The 22249-nt window shown below is 35.7% G+C and overlaps 3 protein-coding genes across 8 annotated transcripts; 1 reads left to right on the top strand and 2 right to left on the bottom strand.

Moving 5' to 3' along the window:
• Positions 1–26: 26 nt before the first annotated feature.
• On the bottom strand, positions 27–6332 carry LOC105837202 (myelin expression factor 2). 3 transcript variants are annotated; one of them, XM_012681776.3, is made up of 9 exons: positions 6191–6331; positions 5441–5813; positions 5005–5325; positions 4674–4920; positions 4422–4598; positions 3906–4351; positions 3690–3825; positions 3337–3422; positions 27–691 (listed from the first exon to the last, which is right to left on the bottom strand). In XM_012681776.3, exons 1-8 carry the CDS (start codon positions 6205–6207, stop codon positions 3367–3369), a joined length of 1773 nt encoding a protein of 590 aa, XP_012537230.3. In that variant the 5' UTR covers positions 6208–6331; the 3' UTR covers positions 27–691; positions 3337–3366. The 3 variants fall into 3 exon arrangements, with proteins under 3 accessions (XP_012537230.3, XP_012537231.3, XP_012537229.3); XM_012681777.3 differs by lacking the exon at positions 27–691 and adding an exon at positions 1055–3271 and having other exon boundaries at positions 3906–4324; positions 6191–6332; XM_012681775.3 differs by lacking the exon at positions 27–691 and adding an exon at positions 1055–3271.
• Positions 6333–9255: 2923 nt separating this feature from the next.
• Positions 9256–14627, top strand: LOC105840984 (eukaryotic translation initiation factor 5A). Of its 2 annotated transcripts, none has more exons than XM_012688075.3 (4): positions 9256–9380; positions 10255–10547; positions 10845–10979; positions 12027–14627. In XM_012688075.3, exons 2-4 carry the CDS (start codon positions 10272–10274, stop codon positions 12096–12098), a joined length of 483 nt encoding a protein of 160 aa, XP_012543529.1. In that variant the 5' UTR covers positions 9256–9380; positions 10255–10271; the 3' UTR covers positions 12099–14627. The 2 variants fall into 2 exon arrangements, with proteins under 2 accessions (XP_012543529.1, XP_012543530.1); XM_012688076.3 differs by having other exon boundaries at positions 9344–9466.
• Positions 14628–15367: 740 nt separating this feature from the next.
• Positions 15368–18825, bottom strand: LOC105840983 (F-actin-capping protein subunit beta). Of its 3 annotated transcripts, none has more exons than XR_001139425.3 (5): positions 18564–18823; positions 18128–18339; positions 17644–18016; positions 17248–17532; positions 15368–17177 (listed from the first exon to the last, which is right to left on the bottom strand). XR_001139425.3 is itself a non-coding variant. In XM_012688073.3 (5 exons), exons 1-4 carry the CDS (start codon positions 18564–18566, stop codon positions 17299–17301), a joined length of 822 nt encoding a protein of 273 aa, XP_012543527.1. In that variant the 5' UTR covers positions 18567–18824; the 3' UTR covers positions 15368–17177; positions 17284–17298. The 3 variants fall into 3 exon arrangements, 2 of the variants coding, with proteins under 2 accessions (XP_012543527.1, XP_012543528.1); XM_012688073.3 differs by having other exon boundaries at positions 17284–17532; positions 18564–18824; XM_012688074.3 differs by having other exon boundaries at positions 15368–17532; positions 18128–18335; positions 18564–18825.
• Between the last annotated feature and the right edge of the window lie 3424 nt (positions 18826–22249).

The following is a 22249-nucleotide window of genomic DNA, read 5'->3' on the forward strand; positions in this document are numbered from 1 at the left end:
TGATCGGAATTGGTGATTCATTCATATAAGTTATAGAATTTTGCGTCTTCGCACCTTTATTTCAAATGTGATAATCCATATACATATGAGCTATAAAAACGTCACTACATAATTATATACAAGTATCTACAATACATATTAAACGGATGTGCGATGCTTAAGATGTCTTTTTTTTTGAAAAGTATTGAACGGTGCAATCTTTACGCGCTAAACGTGAACACACAGTTATCGCAAACTGCGTACTATTAAGTCTCATTTACACGAATTACGTACCTGTATTTACCGTATTGTATGCCGCAGTTTTATTCAAGCTAGCACGATGATCCCGTTACTGACACATTTACGCGCGTTTGAACTATTAACTGCATTATCATCGTAGAACGTTAGGACGTGTTACGATCGCGCGTTACGATTCTCTATGAAGATATTATTTCTTACTTATCCCCCGCGTACAGAAAATTATTTTATTTATAGTATAATATCTAAGTTTAAACGAACAAAGAAATATAGGTGCAATTAAATCAACGATATTTTTTTATTTCACGCGACTCACTATCTAACAAGATTCAACATGTCGCACATAATGGCTTTCCTGAAAGAAAAACATTTGCGTATAATGACTGTTTGTCGATTGTTAAAACTTACCTGGCATCGTCACATTTATTAAGACAGACGTTTTCTCAATCGTGATCTGAAAATAATCAATAATATCCATATTGTATCTATGGCCCAATGTAATAAAAACATTCCTTACATAATAATTTAGATATGTATGCTATCTCATCCTATGTATACATCACGAGAAGGGAAAATGCTTCACATATATTAATTCGATATTAAACGATTATGCGAATCACATAAATATATTATAATTACAAAGAGAGTAAATGCTTCTTGGCCCATAAAATCGATGGAACTGTTAAGTATAGAAAGACACCGAGCCACTGATTTTTGAGAAATAATATTAATAACAGTGACGACAACTCTTATATAGACAGGGTCCTAATGTTATATCAATAATTTAAAAAAAAAGGATAATACCACATCTCCTTGAACATGTAAGAATTTATTCAGGCGTCAAACGGAAGGAGGATCACTTGCTAAGAATGCGCTAAAATTTGCGCGTTTTTTATCATTGATCGTACAGATGGAACATCTTGACGAACACTTACCATAAAAGTACATTAATAAAAAAAACGTAAAGTTTCGCATACGATATAAATCAGAGATTAATCAAAATGAGTAATTCGGAATGGATACAAAATATAATTAGTGCGCATGGAAGATTTCCCCGTCCTTGAATCAGCTCCATAGAATCGACTGCATCATATTAAAGACGACGAAAATCACCCTCTGTTAATCATTCATCTTTCTCGGTCACTTTTCTTTAAAAAAATCCATCGATACATCCCAATCTCATCGACAGTAAAGATAATCGCTAAAAACTATCGGAGATGAAGAATACACTTGGTACAACACAACGCACAGATATACTTATGTGAATGTCGCTTTTAAATTCTCGCTATTAAGGGGACGGAACAAGTACTTGTGCTAATCGGGGCCAGATATCATCAATAATCTCTTTTCTCAGGAATCCATCTTCGGAGAAAATCGGGAAAGAAAACCATCTGAAAAAAATATCTCACCTGCGAACGCGAACGAGCACCTTCCTCCTCACTGCGCAGATTATTCTGACGTCCCAATTGTACGGAAGATAATCGGAGAAGTGATCTGTATTTTAAGATGTATCACACAATAAACCGAATGAACTCGAATCTGCTTAAATGCAACGAGTTTTTGGTACGATTAACCATAACAGGAAAGTTATCGTATCAGATCAATCATACCAGTTTACAAACGCGTTGCATACTAAACTCACTTGACAAGATTCGTTCAAACCGACCCAAGAGAGTGGCCCCTTAAAAAAAAAGATAATAAAAAGTTCATACAACCGCACAGAAATAAAAACACAACGACCAACATGTTTTATAGTCAAAACGAATTTGGATTTTATTCAATCACTGTTATGAGATTGGTGGTTATACAAGAGTGTTATACAATGCACAAAATGTTCCTCGAGATCTACATGGCGAGAGGAGAGTTATGTTTACCAAAAAATAATATCTCGAAAACACCAAACACAATTCGTTCATTATGTACTAGAATTAATTCAGGTCTCATCCGCGTTTCTGCGAGAGTTGAAAGATTAAAAGAGACTTCGTTCAATGTCAGTGGCTCGATTTACTTTTTGGTAAACATATTACGGTGCATAAAACGCAGAATTTAGCCGAATCTAAATCGTCTGACGTACGTTCGCCGAGGTCTCGAAGCGAATTTGAAGTGAACTGAGAGGGGATCTTCCTAAAAACGGTGGACTATAATAACAAATGTCTCATATGTTTCATCTAGATCTCATTAAATCATTTTCCCTTTTTTTTTTATAAAGATGCAACACAGAATGTACGTTACAATATGGTAAAAAAAAAGATGCAATCGCGTAGAAATCTTAGCGACGAAGCGCTATTCCCCTGTCGAACACCACACACGTGCTTTTCTTTTACGCATAAGAAAGTGTAAACGATGCGATGAGAATCCAACACATACAGTCCACGATAGCATAAAATAAGATTTTTTATGAGCATACCTCGATAAAGTCGCAAACCGGAAATCTAATTCGAGCGAGTAATGATTTTACAACGTTAAAGGTGTTTTCATGAACGAAAGATTAATCTCTATCCCTTAATGGACTCAACTGCACAATAGATCGGAATGATGGAGAACCGATCGATCTCTTGATCATGATAATTAAGAAGTTAAAGACTTACAGACTACAAAATCGCTAATTACTGTTAAAAAACCTGTAAATAGTGAATAACCTACACACTGAAAAGGAGCCTACTGACTTACAGTAAGATCATCGTGTGAAACCTAAGCCTAAACAAGTAAACTATAGTCACGATCGCTAAAAAAAAATCTGATTTAAGAAGTGAACAATTAGTAGACTTTCTGTAAAAAGGAACGATAAACAATACAGAATTGAAAAGTGTAGAGGGAATAAAGAGAAAGAGAGGGCTTCACGGAGTGTTTCACGAGCGATTGTTTCAACGTTGAGTAGCCATCATACAAACTTGCTAACGACTTGGTGATCTTCCAAAGACAGATATTTGTCACTCATTGTCCTAAGTTCTGCCAGACAACTAGGATGAATTTCGAGTATTGTCATCAGGAGTGGAATCCTGCAGACGACACATAAACACCCAGCTTCCTCACGCTGCGTCAATAAGTTATAGTTAAGCATATATATTATGGCAATATAATTTTTTCTATCGACTTTACCTTGAATTCCTCGAGGCTATCCTGCAGCTCTTAGTACAGACGTACATCAATCGTTCTGCCGTCAATACGCGATCGATTCATCATAGCTAATCACGATCATTAAGGAAAACTCGTATGTACAACATAAAAATTTTTTTTTGCTATGTAATTACGCATCTAAAGCACAAGATAATATTACCATACTGACAATTATAATTTGATTTTAACGATCGCATCTTTTTTTCATTATACATGTATGTATCTCAGAATTAATAATAAAAAAGTATATAAAAGGAAGGAAATGGTCTCAAGATTTTCAATAAATTGTGTTTTTAACAAATGTCGAAATGTCTATCTCGCTTTGAAAAGGATACTCACAGCACGCTCGGCATCCCATTCAGATGCGAACCGTACCATGCCCATATCGGCACCTCTCATTTCTGCAAATTTTACCTCTCCAGCGTCCTGGAATTTGTCACGCAACATCTGCCACGTCGTGTTTGGAGGTAACTGCAACAAGAGTTGGAATTGAATATTTGAAGAGAGCTACTACTACAAAAAAGAACAAAAACACATGTAAAAGTACATACGTTGCCTATAAGTATAGTATCGGACATCTGTCTTGAACCGTTAGAATTTTGTCGGTTGCCGCCACCACTTTGGCCTTGATTCCCAGAAAATCCACCGCCGCCGCCACCGGATACTCGATCGCCGTCTCCTCTATTAAACCCTCCGTCAAAATCTCTACCGCCACCACCGAAATTAGAACCGCCAAAGGCATTGTTACTACCGAATCCTATATCGTTGTCCAATTTAGATAATCCGCGCGGTGTAAATGTATTGTTCCCTTGTCCGGCCAAGGAAGCCTGCAGACCGCTCAAACCACCGACACCGCCGCCAAAGTTATTCAAGTTGGATGCTAACTCATTCGTCAGTGAAGAATTGAGCAGTGAACTAGTGGTGAGATTGGCACCTAAACCAGCGCCAGCAAGACTAGCTTGGAGGGCTGCTGCATTCGTGTTCGATAATGCCGATGCTGCAAACAGGTGGGATTTCATTTATTTAAATAATTTTAATTAACAAGAATAGGCGTACGCAACTCTCACCTAATTGCGCGGGTACAACGTTGTTTAGACCAGCGCCAAAAGCACCCGCTGCTAAAACCGGCGCCGAAATCGGATTCACCACTGGTGGATTGTTCGCTTGCACATTGGGAATATTTCTAGCGACATCCAACAATCTGTTACCACCGGCTCCAAGTCCCATGCCAATTCCTTTCAAACCTACAAAGTAAATTTGTTTATCGAAGCACTACGGTAAATATCTCCATTGCAAAACTAACGCGAATATGCAAGTACCTTCTGGTAATTTAGGCGGCATGTCAGGTTCGTTAGCTCTATCGAGTCTAACAGTCATGCGTCTATCGTACAACTGTTGATTATGAAGCATCGAAATGGCCTGTACTGATTCCACTGGATGATCATACTCCACAACTCCGAAACCTCTGGATTTACCATCCTTGTCTTTTCCCAATTCAACATGTAAAACTTTTCCAGCCAATTTGAAAACTTCAAGTAGCTTCTTCTCATCAACTTTATAATCCAACTAGACAGATATAGTGATACATAGATATGGTACATTTCTCTGACACATATGTATCGCTAAAATATACTCTCAAGTTATACTAACATTTGCAACAAAGACCCTAGTGACCAAAGGACCATTGATACCTAAAGATTCCAAAAATTGTGTACTAAGACCATAGGTGTTTCCAAATTTATTGTCACCACCGCCACCTCCACCGCCACCACCACCACCGCCGCCGCCGCCGCCGCCACCACCACCACCACCTCCACCACCACCACCACCTCCTGCGCCACTAGGTGCAGACATATTTTGTCTTCCACCTCCTTGCGGTCGTGGAGGATCTCTGAATCTATCGTCCCGATTTCTATCATTGTTACGGCCTGTCGCTAAACGACCATATTTGTCACGCTCTACATCAAAATCCTGCAAAGTAAACTCCAATGTTTATCCAAGTTATCACACAAATAATATATCTTTTGTTAAATTAAACTCTATCAAAGTTCATTAAAATATACCAGTAAAAAATGTCTTTCCTTACTTCTTTAACAACAAGCTTTCTCCCTTTGATGTCATATCGGTGCATCTTTTCCACTGCTATCTTGACAGAGTCTGAATCTTCAAACTCCACTATCCCACATCCTCTAGGCTTATCGTTCTCATCTGTGAAAAGCTCCACATGTGCCACCTTACCAACCTCAGTCCTGAATAGATCTTTTAAATCCTGCCAACGAAAATCATAAGGAATGTTTGACACATAAATCCGCCGATCGGAAGCCTTTCTGCCAACGCGATCGTTTCTTTCTCTGCTGCGGTCACGGCTAGCTGAGTTTATGCGGTTTGGTCTATCTGACCTTCGATTACGGTCGCGTTCTCTGCTCCTGTCTCTGTCGTCATTGTTCTGTGCCTGATTGCTACAAAGTGATACATTAATTTCTAGATATACTCAGATGTTATGATACTGCTATATCAGATATTAAACGCAAAGATATAAAAAGGATGCAAATATAAATAATATGTGAGGTCAAGTTACATTAATAAAAGGTTAAGACTATATAAAAATATACATTGCATTTACAGCGATGCACGCTTGCACGAATGTATCGCTAAAAAATAACAATACATCTTACTAGTATCTTTTCATTCATCGTTACGTAGCAAAATCAGACTCGCGGAGTACATAGTGTTCCGATGATGACTTCGCGATTATCAAATGGACGATTACGAGGAAACTTGTTACGCGATTAATTCACGGAAACACAAGAAAATACGCGTGGGATATCGTACTTACTCTTCCGTCTTCATCATCGTCGGAAGCCGGTTGACTGGGTCTCGCTATCTTCCGAATAAGCAATCCTATAAGCTAGTACAAGTTAAAAGTACATACACCAAGCGTCGTATAAAATGGCCGACACCGGAACTGATCGACCACCGGATCTCACTACGTTTATCAATATCACGGATACGCGACACCTAACAATAATTTGAGTTATACGAATTACAATTTAATTACAATTATAAAATACATGTATATACAAAATACACTCGCGGAGAATAAAAGAATCAATGTTCTTTTCGAGTTTTTGAACGCGTAAATATTGCAAAAAATTAAAAGAATTTGAACGAGTCAATGGGTGCATCCATTGAGTAAAGAATCACAGACCATTGGTGCATTGGGTCATTTGGTTTGTTCGCGTCGCCATGCCCCGACATGCTCCTACTCACTCCAACGCATTCTAATAGGTTGGCGTCATCGGAATCAACGTATTGGAGTGCGTTGGGGTGAATAGAAGCATGTTGGGGCATGTGACGCGAACAGACCTATGGTTTGTTCGCGTCGCCATGCTCCGACATGCTCCTACTCACTCCAACGCATTCTAATAGGTTGGCGTCATCGGAATCAACGTATTGGAGTGCGTTGGGGTGAATAGGAGCATGGAGGAGCTATCTAAGGAGAGACAGAAAATCTATTAACCTCCCGTTAGCAGTTAACCGTGAGTTGTGGAACCGGGCCTATAAAAGTGAGTATTCTCCACAGACTTCTATAATATACTAGACTGCTAACCTTGATTCCCTAGGCGTACCAGTATATAATGTACATGTTGTACATGACTGAATAACCGATCGGAATGTGTCATCTGCTATGTATGTACATTAGGTTTGTTCTGGTTGCCTACACTTTTACACTTCTACGAAAAGTATAAGTTCTCATTGGCTGGTTAAAAATATAAACCAATAAGAACTTATATTTTTCGTAGAAGTATAAAAGTGTAGACAACCAGAACAAACCTATTGTTCGTCAAGTGGAATGTATATGTACATATATATATATATATATATATATATATGCCAATAAATGTCACATATAGTTGCTACGAGTAATTTGTTAACATTTTTAAAATGTTTATATATATATATATTTAAAGAATAATACTTAATAATACTAATAAATATCATTAATATTAATATAATAGGTTATTTTATACAAAAATGCTCTTAAAATGAGGTTATATCATTTGTCCTTTAGTTTTAATATTTAAACAAAAAGAAATGTATACCGCTTTCTTATATATATTTGGGCAGCCTTTTATCACATACCTTATTGTCATTTTATCTTTTTCTTTTATATTACAAGAGCAAAAGAATGATACGTTTAACGCATAAGTACGCATAAGCGTCCAAGGAGAACGCTCTTATAATCACATAATATATGTATATATTGTCATACATCTCACTCACTCCTCTAGTAATCCATAGTCGTAGGACTACAAAATATTAGCCACATTCCAATCGGTAATTCAGTCTGCCGCCTATGAGCTCCTATTTGTACATACTTTTCGGGTACACACTAAATGGAGAATATATAACGAGCCTAGCAGTCTAGTATATTATAGAAGTCTGTGGTATTCTCACGTCCGCCATGTTTCTTCTAACTAGCAAGAAAAATTAAGTATGTTTTGTTAAAGACCTATAATCAAAGATGCGCCAATGGCCCCCCACCATGACTGCTATCCACCATCTTGTACCCATACGGTGACTGGATGGGGGCTGGGGCCGGGGGCTGGGGTCTGGAGTAGTGGAGATAGTAAACAATGCGAGCCTGCTCCAAGTTGTACGCAGCCATATAACAGATGCAAATTTAATTTTTCTTGTTCTTCCTGAGTGTATCGTCAAAATATAGTGTGCTTTCCAGCAAGACACAGTGTAACACAGTGTCCACTAGTGTAAGCGAGACACACTGACATGTTCTTTCTCACACTAATGGACACTGTGTTACACTGTGTCTTGCTGGAAAGCACACATTGTGACCCTAGAATGCAGAGATTGAATTACCTTATAATTTCTGACATATATTCCTTTAACCTATACTGCTCAACATAGAGCACTCTCCCCTCTTCCTCGCCCAGCGTGGGTACGCAATGGCGGATAAACCATGTTAGAGATACTATAACAGAGATTCGCCAATGCGTTAACGATTTCTAATTGGCTCCCGTCGCTTGGGGTATAACCGGAAGTATGAGAGAGAAAGATAGATATAACTGACAGAGAAAGCCTAGCCGACCTGTCACCTGTCAAAAGAAAACAGAGTGTCTACGTGTCTACCAAATAGAATATAAAATCAGAGAGAAACCTGAGGTCGCACATATTTTTCTACGAGTCTAAATACAATGCTTAAATTATATTTATAATACATAATGTGTATATAAACATAATATGTATTTATATATAATAATATATAATTTCTTAATAATCAATTAATATTACTTAACCTTACATGGGAAAATTAATGAAATATGCCTAAACCTTTTTTTTAAATATATTGTGTTTTAATATTTATTTTGTTCACGATTATTAAATATCAATAACTACAAATAAAAATATATATATATTGTATTCTTGCATTTACAATCAAAATAAACCGCCATCGAAAACGTCATCCGATATCCGGTTTTACCCCAAGACACATTGGCGAATCTCTGTTATAGTATCTCTAAACCATGTGACTCAAGTGATCAATCAAAATTGTGTTCGCCATTGGCGAATCTTTGATTATAGGTCTTTAATGCTGGTAGCGCTAATAGCGTCTCCCCGAACGCACCCAAAGGCTTAAAGGTGCCTTTTCACGCTGACGCTTGACGCTCATTTTCAGCGTCAAAAGACATCACGTGACTAAAAATGACGAATAAGTATCTTTATTTTTATTCACGTGATGTCTTTTGACGCTGAAAATGAGCGTCAAGCGCCAGCGTGAAAAGGCACCTTAACTTGCGTTGTGGTGAAACACCGGGCCTCCGTCTGCTGAACGCGCCCAAATGTTTCACCTTTCTTCTTACACCATGGCAGTGATGGCGTTGCGGGCGCAGTAGCAGTTTGCGACGAGAGAGAGCATCCGTGCACTGGATGTTGTGAACCCCTATTACGATCCCGTGGCGCGCCGGCGCAACACGACCTTCTGGTTAGAGTATCCATTTTGATCACATGTGAGTATCTCGAACTGTTCTCGCTTTCGGCTTCGACTAATGGTGTTAATTGCCCGAACGAGCGACGGAATATTGAGAATACGCGGGTAATTGTCAGGCCGGTTTACGCATTCGCATGGTCGCAACGATAACTTGCGCTCTCCGCTGCTAACACGACTCGCTCGACTGCTTGCCCGCTCTCTCGATTTGTGCTCGTTTTGTGCTCTCTTTCGCTCAAAATATACCGTGCGCGATAGCCGGCGGTGTCTCGGAGCCGACGTACGTCGCGAACATGTTCCATAGTAAATTAACTTACGCCGCGGTCCACATGCGAACCCTCCCGTATTTGCTTGCGCGAGAAATCTTTGGTTAGTCGCGCCTCCCGTTCATCACCAATACCTCTCCACTGTGCGCCAACTCCTTGCGACGACGCGCCACGTGGTCACCCTGTTCGTTGGTTCCGGGTGTAACCACGTTGCCAATAGCTCGAGTTCTGATGCTTCACGTACCGTGCGTTACCGATAGAAACTTGATCTGTACGTCACTGTATGTGTAATGTATAGATATTCCGTGTAAAGCGACGATATTGGATTCGTCAACTTCCTCATCGTCCTCCTCCCTCCCCTCCTTCACGTACTACATTCTTTAAGAACGTCACTGATATTTCGTTTGTAACGTTCATCGGCTAGGCTAATACAATTTTAAAATGATGTTAAAAATAGCTTTATCAGTGTGTTATTAATGGAATATTTGAACAAAAAAATATAGAGTAAAATTGTTTTCATTACACCTTTAGTGTCAGTTTTGTTCATTACTGTTTCTTAGAAAAGATGGATTTAACTTTTAATTAAAAATCCCAATTTTTTAATTTACATTTAATTTATGCTCTATGTAGATATCCATCAACTAACAATGGCAGATATCGAGGATACTCATTTTGAGACTGGAGATTCAGGCGCCTCTGTAACATACCCTATGCAGTGTTCAGCACTGCGCAAAAATGGCTTTGTCATGTTAAAATCGCGCCCATGTAAGATTGTAGAAATGTCAACTTCTAAGACTGGCAAACATGGTCATGCCAAGGTTCACTTAGTAGGTATCGACATATTTACTTCCAAGAAATATGAGGATATCTGCCCTTCCACACATAACATGGATGTGCCGTTTGTTAAGCGGGAAGATTACCAGGTAAAATCACTGTCAATTTTTTGTAGCAAACTAAACATTAGTATATGTAAACTCACCCTTCTATCCTTCTTTAATCTACTTATTCCTGAGAGTATTGTGGAAAATCTATCCTTTTATTTTTACATTTTTTAATGTACTAACTTGTTACTTCTATTTTTATAATCTTAATAACTGAAACTTTGCTGAGAGATAATATTACTATGAAAAATGGATAGATTGAACCAAGTCCATTTAAAAATTTGAGACAAACTATATATGCTTCTGTAAAATATTCTACAAAAACCTTGTTTGCGACAGCTTACAGATATATCTGACGACGGCTATCTGTGTTTGATGGCTGATAATGGAGAACTGCGTGAAGATCTCAAGATACCTGATGGTGATTTGGGAACACAGCTGCGTGCTGATTTCGAGTCTGGAAAAGAGTTACTTGTAAGTGTACATTATTACACATATGTGTATATACATCACATGTACATCTTGTATGTTGCATTATATATTTTAATTTTAATATTATGATAGTAAAAGATATAAAATTATCTATTTAATTCACTACTTTTCTAAATTTTTTTCCATTACAAGTAGTTTGTCAATTGGTTTTTAACTTTTATATTTTTTGGAAAACAATTTATCTCCAAGAATTCTACACTTTACAAATATGTACATATGTCTATTCAGGATTGGGTAGTAACTAGTTAAAAAGTTGAAAGTTAATAATAAAGTTAAAAAGTTAATAAATTTTAATTTAATTTTGTTAATTTTAAATAATTTAATTTTTAACTTTAATTAGTTATTTTTGAAACATATAAACTTTAACTTATTAACTTTTTTCCTAAATTAAAAATTTTATCTGGGCGAAAAAAAAATATAAAAATACATTTCTGCATGAAAACTATTTTTTTGTTATTTCATATAATTAATATTATAACTTAATTTACAATAAAATATTAAATATATTTGATGATTTATTAGAATCAAGTTAGTAATCTGACTTCAATAAATTATATGACTTTTTAATTTAATTTAAATAAAGCTTCTCAAAATTAACTTTTACTTTAACTTGAGTTTAAATTAATTTCCATGTAACTTTAACTGAGTTAATTTTTTATGTAACTTTTAACTTAACTAAATTAATTTATAATCCATTAACTTTAATTTAATTTAAAAAATATATTAATTTACCCAACCCTGTGTCTATTATATACATATACATATATATATATAAAGCGTGCGCACGTGTACGTACGCATAGTACGTATGTGTAATAAAATGTACATAGACAGTACACATCGTATATTGGCTTGTTCTTTTTCGCTGCACTGCTGTCTGGTGCAACAGGTCAGAGTAAGAAAAATATATTTTTTCTCACTCTAACTTATTGCACTAGTGCAGCAGTGCAGTGAAAAAGAACAGGCCAAATATATATGTATATATAATATGCACACTCTGTATAAATCTATTGTAATAATTTTTTTTCAGTGCACCGTACTCAAGGCATGTGGTGAAGAGGTAGTAATCGCCGTCAAAAATAACACCTCCCTCGACAAATAATTGTGTTCAGCCCGACGACTACGACGACAGAAGCCCAACACATTCGAGCAGAAACCACCCGCTTAGCCAATCAATCAACACCTTTACTATTGGTCAAACAGGATAAACAACAATAATATAACCAAAAAATCTAGAGAAAGATGATGAAGAGAGTGAAAGAGTGCGAAAGAGAGAGAGGGAGAGAGAAAGAGAGAAAAGGAATAGAAAACATACGAAAAGGGGGAGAATGCAAAACGGGCTAGCAGTTCCATATAACAACAGCAACGCGCTAATGCGAGAAACGACTTTTATCGAATATAATATTCGCTTCATTTAATTTTATTCAACAATATTTAAAAGAAACAATTCCGGGAGAATGAAAGTTAGGTATGCGTAGATTATAAACACTTATACATGTACACATGGTTAACAGGCAGACGTACACACACACACACACACACACACACACACACAGAGAGAGATATACTTGCGTATACCTAGGCAATTACACACGCGTTGTTTGTTATATAAGAAAGTGGCGGCAACTTTTCGACAGAAAGTTGATTGGGAAATAAAAACAGAAAGCCTTGAGATATATCCTGGACCTTTTTTTTAAGAATAGAGAGAAAGAAATTATTTACAACAGCTTTGTAACTTATTACATTTATGTGTGAGTGCGAGAGAGAGAAAGAGTGTGTGTGAAAGTGCGAGAGAAAAGAGAAAATTTTGTTGGAGACCAATATGAAGAGGTCGTGGGAAAAGGATCCTAGAGTCCTTGAATGTGCGCGCGGAACAATTTTTCATGGGATGCTAGCGATGCCCGACACGAAGCAGCTCACTTCAAGCATCTTTCTTGTAATGATCGATAAGACTGGAGTCTCGCTATATGGAATTTCTACAGAATGTTAAAGGTTTCCTTTTTTTCTGGAAAGAACTCGAACTCTCGAGATTTTTAGGTCTAATATAATTTAAACTTGAAAATCAAAGTTTTTTACCAGTTTAAACGTCTAAAAAAAGAATCAAAATTGTTAAAACTTTAGAAAATTGAAAAATATGCTGGTTTGAAACTAAAATCTATCAATTTGAAGTCTTAAATACTTAAAGATTGATCATTTCAAAATAAATCTGACATTCTAATTGTTCATTTCTGATAACATAAATGGGTAATTGGGAAAATGAACAAAAAATTTAACATGCTTGATACCTGTATTGATATTTGAAATTATAGATTTCGAGAATAAAATTCTAAATTCGTGAATTTAGAATCTATGAATTTGGAGATTTTTAAATCTTTAGATATGCAAGCATCTTGATATTTTTCATAGATCACAAAATGCAGAAGCTTTAAGAAGAAACATGAGACATAAAGTGTGTAATGATTTGAAAACCGCTCAAGATTATGATATAGAAGAGTCGGAATACACGTGATTTAGACCTTTAAATCCAGGAATGTCGAGATCTTAAAGATCACACAAAATAATATTTCGCGCGCTTTGAGATGGCTGGTGCGGCGCGATGCAATATCGTGTCACGTTCAGAGACTGTAATTGGCTTATGGATGCTCAGACTTTATTACATTTTGTTGTAATATCTCGTTTTAATAAACATTTTTCAGAACAGGTTACATAAACCGCCTTCAATCAATAAGATAACTTTTAATTAGATCATATGTGTAAACGTTAAAACAGAGATTATAATTGGATAAAGTAAGAGAAGGGCCGCACGAATGGAAGATCCTTGTGTGAACTTGCAAAGTGTGCATGAAAAGAATTTTTCCTTATACCCTTTCCATCTCGTGACATCGTTTGTATAAAAGAAAAAAAATTGTTCCGAAAGTGCAGTCTGAATGATTAGGAATAATTATAAGCAGATAATTAACTACAAAAGTGTAATCACAGTTATCATTGGAAGGTATACGTTTTTTCTTCCTCATAGAACTCTGCGACTTTAAATTTATTCGATTTGGTGTCCTCGCGATAAAATTCGTATTCTGTTTCGTGTTTTTTGTAAAAGAATTATTTTCAATACGACATATGGCGTTCTAGAGATCTTAAGTTTTTATTTTTTTTTCTACATTAAAACATTCAGATTGTTCATATAACTTACTACGAGAACTTGGCATCACTGAACCTCGTTAGGATCGTCGATTTCAAAATATGCTCCTAACGATCAAATCCTTTAATACTTAATAAAGTTTCTTTACGTAACAAATACGAAGACCCCAAATCGCCCTAAATATATGTATATGTAAATTTGGATATATCTAACAATTATTATCCTTACATTCCTCCTAAGAGTTACGTCTTATAAGTTTATTTTCGAATTTTTTTATTAGATTGCGAAAACCGCGAAACAACGCGCCTTCCTTGATGACTTTGATTTTTTGCGACGATATTAAAATCGAGATACTTGTCTATTATAATCGAAATAAACAAAGTAACGTCTAATTAATTAAATACTGTAATCTATGTGTGCTATGTTGGACCAGACTCATAATTCTTTCGATTGTTAATTATAACCGAAAGAGAGAAGGTATCAATATTCGTATGAGAAAAAAAATAATATAGTGAAGTACTGGAAGAAAAAAATATACAGGAGCGACATGATGACATCTTTTTTAGTCCTTTTTCTTAGACTGACTCGCCCGCACACTGCCATCATTCGGAATTTGCAAAAAATGTTAAATTACGCGTCAAATTAATTTATATAATAGTATGATCACAAAAGAAATAAGTTATGTGAGTAATAATCGGTGGTGTAATTCAAGTGTAAAAAAGGCACTAACATAAAAATTGTTTGTTTTTTTCCGTTTCATGTACTTACGAATTTTACTCGGTATTTTGTTTGTGCGTCTCTATTAAAAGAGATAATCTAATGCGCTCTGGATCATATAGAGTATAGAATATGCGAGATTCTTAATATGTACAATTGCGCAATCATTTACAAGGGTTTGGGGATTTATAGTACCAAGAATCTTTGACATTCACATCATCTTGCATATAAAAATTCCTGAAAATGAGGATGAGGATAAGAGTATTTAACAATTGTAAATCTTTCAAAATGTAAGATTCGTGGTACTGGCAATCTTTGATGTCTTGATAACGTTGTTCAAGGATCTGTAGTATCAAAGATCCATGCATATTAGAACACATTGGAAATGTATACGGAATATGTGTAAGAAAAGCACCGATGATAAAAATCCGCGATGTCAAGAATCTGTAACTCTCTCGAGGATCTATGGTACCAGCAGATTTTTGTACTCGTGAAGTTTAATATAAAAACAAATAAAGTTTAATTTGAAAACTTTTATTTGCGCATATGGATTCATTATTAACAAATGCAAAATGCAACTGTTTCTTTTGGATTGTCATGTAAACAAATTGTTTCACTATCTCTCCAAAAGAGGAGATTATGCTATATCGGATTTATATCTTTCAATATTGAAATATGACACAATTTTTTGAGTTTTATTTGTTTGTATCTAAATAGTTTTAAATAACACTAGTTTACAAAAAAATTTGTTTTTATTATTTTACTAGACGAAGTGTTTCTTATAAATTTTCAAATGTTGAAAAGTGCCATAAACCAAATTTTATCAGCACATCAGGTTTTCAAAATAATTGAAGTATAACATGTAGAAAAAAACTTGTAATGTTTCAGATTTTCTTGTAAAAAGTCAACATTATCTGGAAATTCTGATGTCATGAATGTATTGTTTATCCCTTAAAAATGTATTTTTTAATTTAGATAACTTAATTTTTAGCTGTGCTACGAAAAGTTGAGAATTACTCATATGAGGGCGTATATGAAAGTAAAAATTTTGAAAAATTTTTCTAAAATTAATTTTATCATCCTGTAAAATAATAAAACTTATTTGAAACATTTTTTAACGCATTTGTTTAAGAAAATGCGAAGTAGGCAAATAAAATGAGACTATGTATATATATATATAGTTATTTAGTGGAATCTAAAATGGTAAATTATATTGTGTATGTGCAACCGATACCCTGAATTATAAATTATAAACATATAATATATACTTTATCACAGGCATATGTTATCAACAAAATTTTGTATTTAAATCCTTCATAAAATGGATAAAGGTAAGATATCGAAATTAGAAAAATAAATTTTATAGGAAACGAACACTACATTTTCATGATATTTAATCAGAAAATTTTCAAATAATGTTAACTTTTTTTTACAAAGATCTTAAATATAATAAAAAAGTCAATTTTTACATAATAAAACTTAAAACTCAACCTTAGAAATCTGATGAAATTTGGTTTACATAGTTTTCAACATTCAAAAATCTACTAGAAACACCTTGTCTAGTTTAAAATGATTTTTAGCTGTTAACTAGTGTAACTTTAATATAAATGTAAAGAATTTTTTATTCTTATGTGCAATCTTCAAAAGGTTTTCATTTATGAGGACAAATTCCTTATTACAATAAGATAGTCCTTTTACAATTTTTACGCAAAACATTTTACATTGTTTTCAAGCGCTAAATTATATACTTTTAAATTTAATCCTAAACAGTATAAATGAAATATTAATACTTTTCAAACATTAGAAAAATGTTATAAATTTATTACAATTTGCAATTATCATTTATCAAACTCAGTATAAATCAAAAGAGAAAATTGTTAAATGTAGTTTTTTCGAGTTTTTACACAATAAGCGTTAACTATATTATTATAATTCACTCTTTTGCATTTTACATAGTTTTTTATCTAATTTACTGATCTAAAACGCGTTGCACTTTTTCCGCATATTTACAATAAACTCTATTTCATTCTAAATTAAACAAAGTATTTCATACTGTTTAGGTTTAATCAACACGTTCATGATTGATTTGTATCTCTTTTAGGGCAACAAAGTTCAGTAATAAGTATCATTATCGATATCAATAATGTAGACAATGATTCAAAGGATTTTATGAGTTCCATAGATACGGTTTGACGCCCTGGAAAAGGCCCAAGTCGCAGCATTTAAAATTCTCCAAAAGTCCAACGAGATGTTAAGACTTATCGGGAAAGAACTCGAGGAACGCCGCAAAAAATTGAAAACTTTCAAGAATCCAAAGTTCCACGGATTCTAAAAATATAAAGACGTCTATGAAAATCGCAAAAGATCCCAAGCGAGATAAAAAAGGATCAAAAAATACCATAAAATTCTATTCGTAATCGTAATTGAAACTTTCCTGCTCTTCGCAAGATCAATTGTTGGCGTTTCGCCTCTGCAGCGCCGCTGCGAGATCTTGCCTGAGCGCAGCCTGCTGTCTTTGATCAGCCAAAGATTGCACCGACCGCAACCCATTGACGATATCCTTCGTTTTACCGAAATAGATCTCGTTTAATGTATTACGAATCTTGTTCTCCATGTCCTCCACCATTCTGCCAATGTTGGCAATATGAGGGGACGTTTCGCTGATCTGAGCATCTTGTTCCACCTGCAATTATAAGTAAAATGCAAATAAGCAGGACTTCCTTGTCGTTAAAAACTATATTTTAACCTAAATCAATGGAAGTAGAAGTAAAAATTTAATTTAAAAAAAACTTACCTGACGCGTCAGACTGCCACCTAAGTTCATTGTACCAGAACCATGTTTGTTGGTCTGCAACCACAGCATAGCTGTTGATGTGAGTTTATAGTGAGCAGTACGACCAGTAGATTTCTCCTGTACCTCCACCACATGTATCGAATCCCAACATCCTTTAATCTTCTTGGAACCGTCGCCAGCCTTCTTGATGAGAATTACTGCTGCAAAGCCATGATCCAAGTCCCATAAGTACACCGACGAAACTCCACCTTCGAAATAAAGCTCTCGATATTGATCAAAGGCATGATTGGCATCTATTTCCAGCTTCCTCAATCGCTCGGAAGGCATCGAGCCATCTTCTAACGGTGGATCGTAAGTGTTGCTCCAAGGAGACCTGTAAAACACACTCTATGTTTCTACTACAAAACAAACTATCTTTTCTTATATCATGGGATGATCTAAGTATCCTTCTCCTCCCCCATTTTTCTTAAGAGCAAGATCAAACCTGTATGAATCCCCATCTCTATTGTAGTCGCACAACAGGTAGTCCTTGCCAGATTCCTTATCCTTGGCAATCTTTAACGGCTGATCTACCGAGGACAGTAGATCCTCGCATAGTGAAGGAACCAAGTCAATCAGGTCGCTAAGATTTTTTTCAATTTGTTGCGGAGGTAATCTCCGCATCAGGTCTAGCGCACAGTCCATTTGTTGTTCTGTCTAAAATATATGTATGTGTAATAAAGAAATAGGGGTATACAGTTCATGTATTTACAATGTTGCTAATCGTCTCCTATTCTTTCTTTGAAAAATTATAATTCCGAATGCAAGTGGAGAGAGCATAGAACTAGTTTTAGAGTACGTGGACAACTTTCTTAGAATTATTTATTTACAAGTGCATGCGTTAACGACCGGACGAAACATAAAGGCTAGGAATGTCTTACCATACTGCCGCAATTTAAAATGATTATAGGCCGACGAGCATCAAAATCTTATTGGCTGATGTTGACAATAAGATAAACGTAAAACGTATTTTTTTATTAGTCACTATCTTGCTAGGATCGTCTCAAAAATAAACGAGACGGACATTGAAAGGGTGTGTCGTGGTGCGAGCAGTGATTGGTTTGTCGCACTCACGTCGCTGGCTATCTTTGCCTGTCTACCACTCTACCCGCCTATCTGCCTCACCAAATCTCTTCAGAAAGAGCGAGGTTAAGGGCTGCCGCACAAACTTCTGCATAAAGCCTTTGGACTGTTCTTTTTCGCTGCACTGCTGCACTGGTGCAACAAGTTATGGTATATCCACACAACTTGCATAAGCGCATAAGCATATACATAAAAAAATTGATTGGCTACAAGCACCTACATAAGAAAATAGACCAATCGAATTCCTTATGCATATGCTTATGCGTTTATGCAAGTTTGTGTGACTATACCATTAGAATAAGAAAAAATATATTTGTCTCGCTTTAACTTATTGCACCAGTGCATCAGTGCAGCTAAAAAGAACAGGGGCTCGATTCTTGAAGTCATTCGCAAGAGAAACGTATACGCAAATACTCGCTCTAACAGAAAGTTGTAAGTTTATTGGTTAATAGTCATACGATAGCCAATAAATTTCTAACTTTTCTGTAAGAACAGAATTTGCGAATACGTTTCTCTTGCGAATGAATTCAAGAATCGAGCCCCAGGCCTCTTGTGTCCACGATTCGAGGGCCGTCACACACAAAATGACATAGGGTGCGTTCGGGGAGACGCTATTAGCGCTACCAGCATCATCTTCATTACTCATTAAAAGTAGAACAAGGATAAACTGATGCTGATAGCGCTAATAGCGTCTCCCTGAACGCACCCATAAAGGCCCTCACACTTGAATTGACATAACCGTAACAGTAAGATTTCGACCAATCACGTACTTGAATTAGCTAAAGACCTATAATCAAAGATTCGCCAATGGCGAACACAATTTTGATTGGTCACTTGAGTCACATGGTTTATCCGCCATTGCGTACCCACGCTAGGCGAGGAAGAGGGGAGAGTGCTCTGTGTTGAATAGTATAGGTTAAAGGAATATGGTCAGAAATTATAATTCAATCTCTGCACTCTCGAGGGTCACTATATTTTGACGATACACTCAGGAAGAACAAGAAAAATTAAATTTGCATCTGTTATATGGCTGCGTACAACTTGGAGCAGACTCGCATTGGGTGTTTACGATAATGGCTATCCGAGTAATTTTCTCTAGGACCGAAATATATGATAAGCACAACCATCTACTATCATCATGATTCGTGACAACTCAATGCTGTCCGGTATAGCCAAATCATCACGAGCAAGTTGCAAGTTGCGAGTTCCGTGAATTTGTAGCAGGTAACCTAAAAAGTACTACATAAATAATTTGATTATTACAATTAAAAATAATCTGTTTTTAATGTATGATAAGATTAACTTTAAAATAGTAATTATATGTAACACAATCATGTATTTTTAAAGTATTGTCTAAAGTAATATCAGAGATTATTTTATTTACAAATATTTTATTTATTAATTTGTCTATCAAGTTTCTATTATAACGTATATCTAACGCATATCTAACGTATATCTGTTTACAGTATATCTTAATTTACTATGCACTTGTATTACAAATTAAAAAAATTTATTGTAAACATTATTATTAGTTTCACATTAGTGAAATATTTATGCATAATATTTATACATAAAGATATATGATTTTTTAAAATAATGATAACACCATGCAACTTATCATTAACAGTTGTTACAAGAAAGAAAAATATTTATACTTAAATTTTTATTTTACTTGTAATCTAAAAAATATTATTAATAATGATTTATTTAGTAATTTTACATAATTTATCTCATTTGTTTCAAAGTGTTAACACCATCCGTTTAATAAAAGATGACTTTTCTAATATATATGTTAGTTAATAATAAATAATAACATTTATTGAGAATCAATGTTTAATTAAAATATTATATTAGGTTTTGAAATAATACCGTTATGATAGAAACTTGATAGACAAAATAAATATTTGTAAATAAAATAATCTCTGATATTACTTTAGACAATACTTTAAAAATACATGATTGTGTTACATATAATTACTATTTTAAAGTTAATAATCTTATCATACATTAAAAACAGATTATTTGTAATTGTAATAATCAAATTATTTATGTCGTACTTTTTAGGTTACCTGCTACAAATTCATGGAACTCGCAACTTGCAACTTGCTCGTGATGATTTGGCTATACCGGACAGCATTGAGTTGTCACGAATCATGATGATAGTAGATGGTTGTGCTTATCATATATTTCGGTCCTAGAGAAAATTACTCGGATAGCCATTATCGTAAACACCATCGACATATAGAATGGACTGAGCATTGCGATAGGCAAGCGCGCGCCTGCTTTAGAGTGAGAGGTACTACACCTGAGGCCTATGTTTGTCTCTCTTGCAAGCTTCTGATTTGTTATTTCGTCCTCCTCCGTGAATGGAGGGGGACGAAATAACAAATCAGAAGCTTGCAAAAGAGACAAACATAGGCCTCAGGTGTAGTACCTCTCACTCTAAAGCAGGCGCGCGCTAACCTATCGCAATGCTCAGTCCATTCTATATGTCGATGGTAAACACCCATTGTTTACTATCTCTATTACTCCAGACCCCAGCCCCAGATCCCAGCCCCCAGCCCCAGCCCCCATCCAGTCACCGTATGGGTATAAGATGGTGGATAGCAGTCATGGTGGGGGGCCATTGGCGCATCTTTGATTATAGGTCTTTAGAATTAGCCGGTTACGGCAGGTTACGGTTATGGTCGCCCAATCCGACGCGTCAAAACCTTACGTTATGGTTATGTCAATTCATGTGTGAGGGCCTTTAAGCGTTCGTTATTCCCATAAACATAGTAAGTATAGACCATAGACTGACGTAGACGGAGCCTTTTGAGAGGGGTAGTTGATTTTTGCGATAAGGGGAGAGTCCATAAACTTTTGTCAGTTCCGTCGCTATTCGACTATGTTCGCCATTATATCGTCCATCGCTCACTCGCTCGCGCTCTCTCTCTCCCTCGCTCTCTCGCTCACTCGCTCTCTCTCTCCCTCTTGCAATCATATTCTCTCTCGCTCGCGCTCTCTTTCTCTCTCTCTTGCTTGCTCTCTCTCTCTCTCTCTCTCTCTCTCTCTCTCTCTCTCTCTCTCTCTCTCTCTCTCTCTCTCCCTCTTGCAGTCATATGTCGAATTATTAGTCGAATCGAATTCAATCGAAGTTCATGGAGTATCACTTCATCCCGAATATTATACCTCTCTCGTCCTAGGTGATAGGTCGGTATTCATAGTCGAATCTTATTTTAAGATCGTCTCAAGTAATGTCTTAAGATGCTAATACGGCTCTGTGATTGGTTGATGGCATCTTAAGACTGTACTTAAGATGATCTTAAATATAAGAATCGACTATGGCCGGTATTCATAATCGAATCTTATTTAAAGATCGTCTCAAGCAATGTCTTAAGATGCTAATACGGCTCTGTGATTGGCTGATGGCATCTTAAGACAGTACTTAAGATGATCTTAAATATAAGATCCAACTATGAATACCGGCCATAGGTAATGCTCC

The sequence above is a fragment of the Monomorium pharaonis genome, chromosome 11 (genome assembly GCF_013373865.1).
Source record: "Monomorium pharaonis isolate MP-MQ-018 chromosome 11, ASM1337386v2, whole genome shotgun sequence".
Lineage (NCBI taxonomy): Eukaryota > Metazoa > Arthropoda > Insecta > Hymenoptera > Formicidae > Monomorium > Monomorium pharaonis.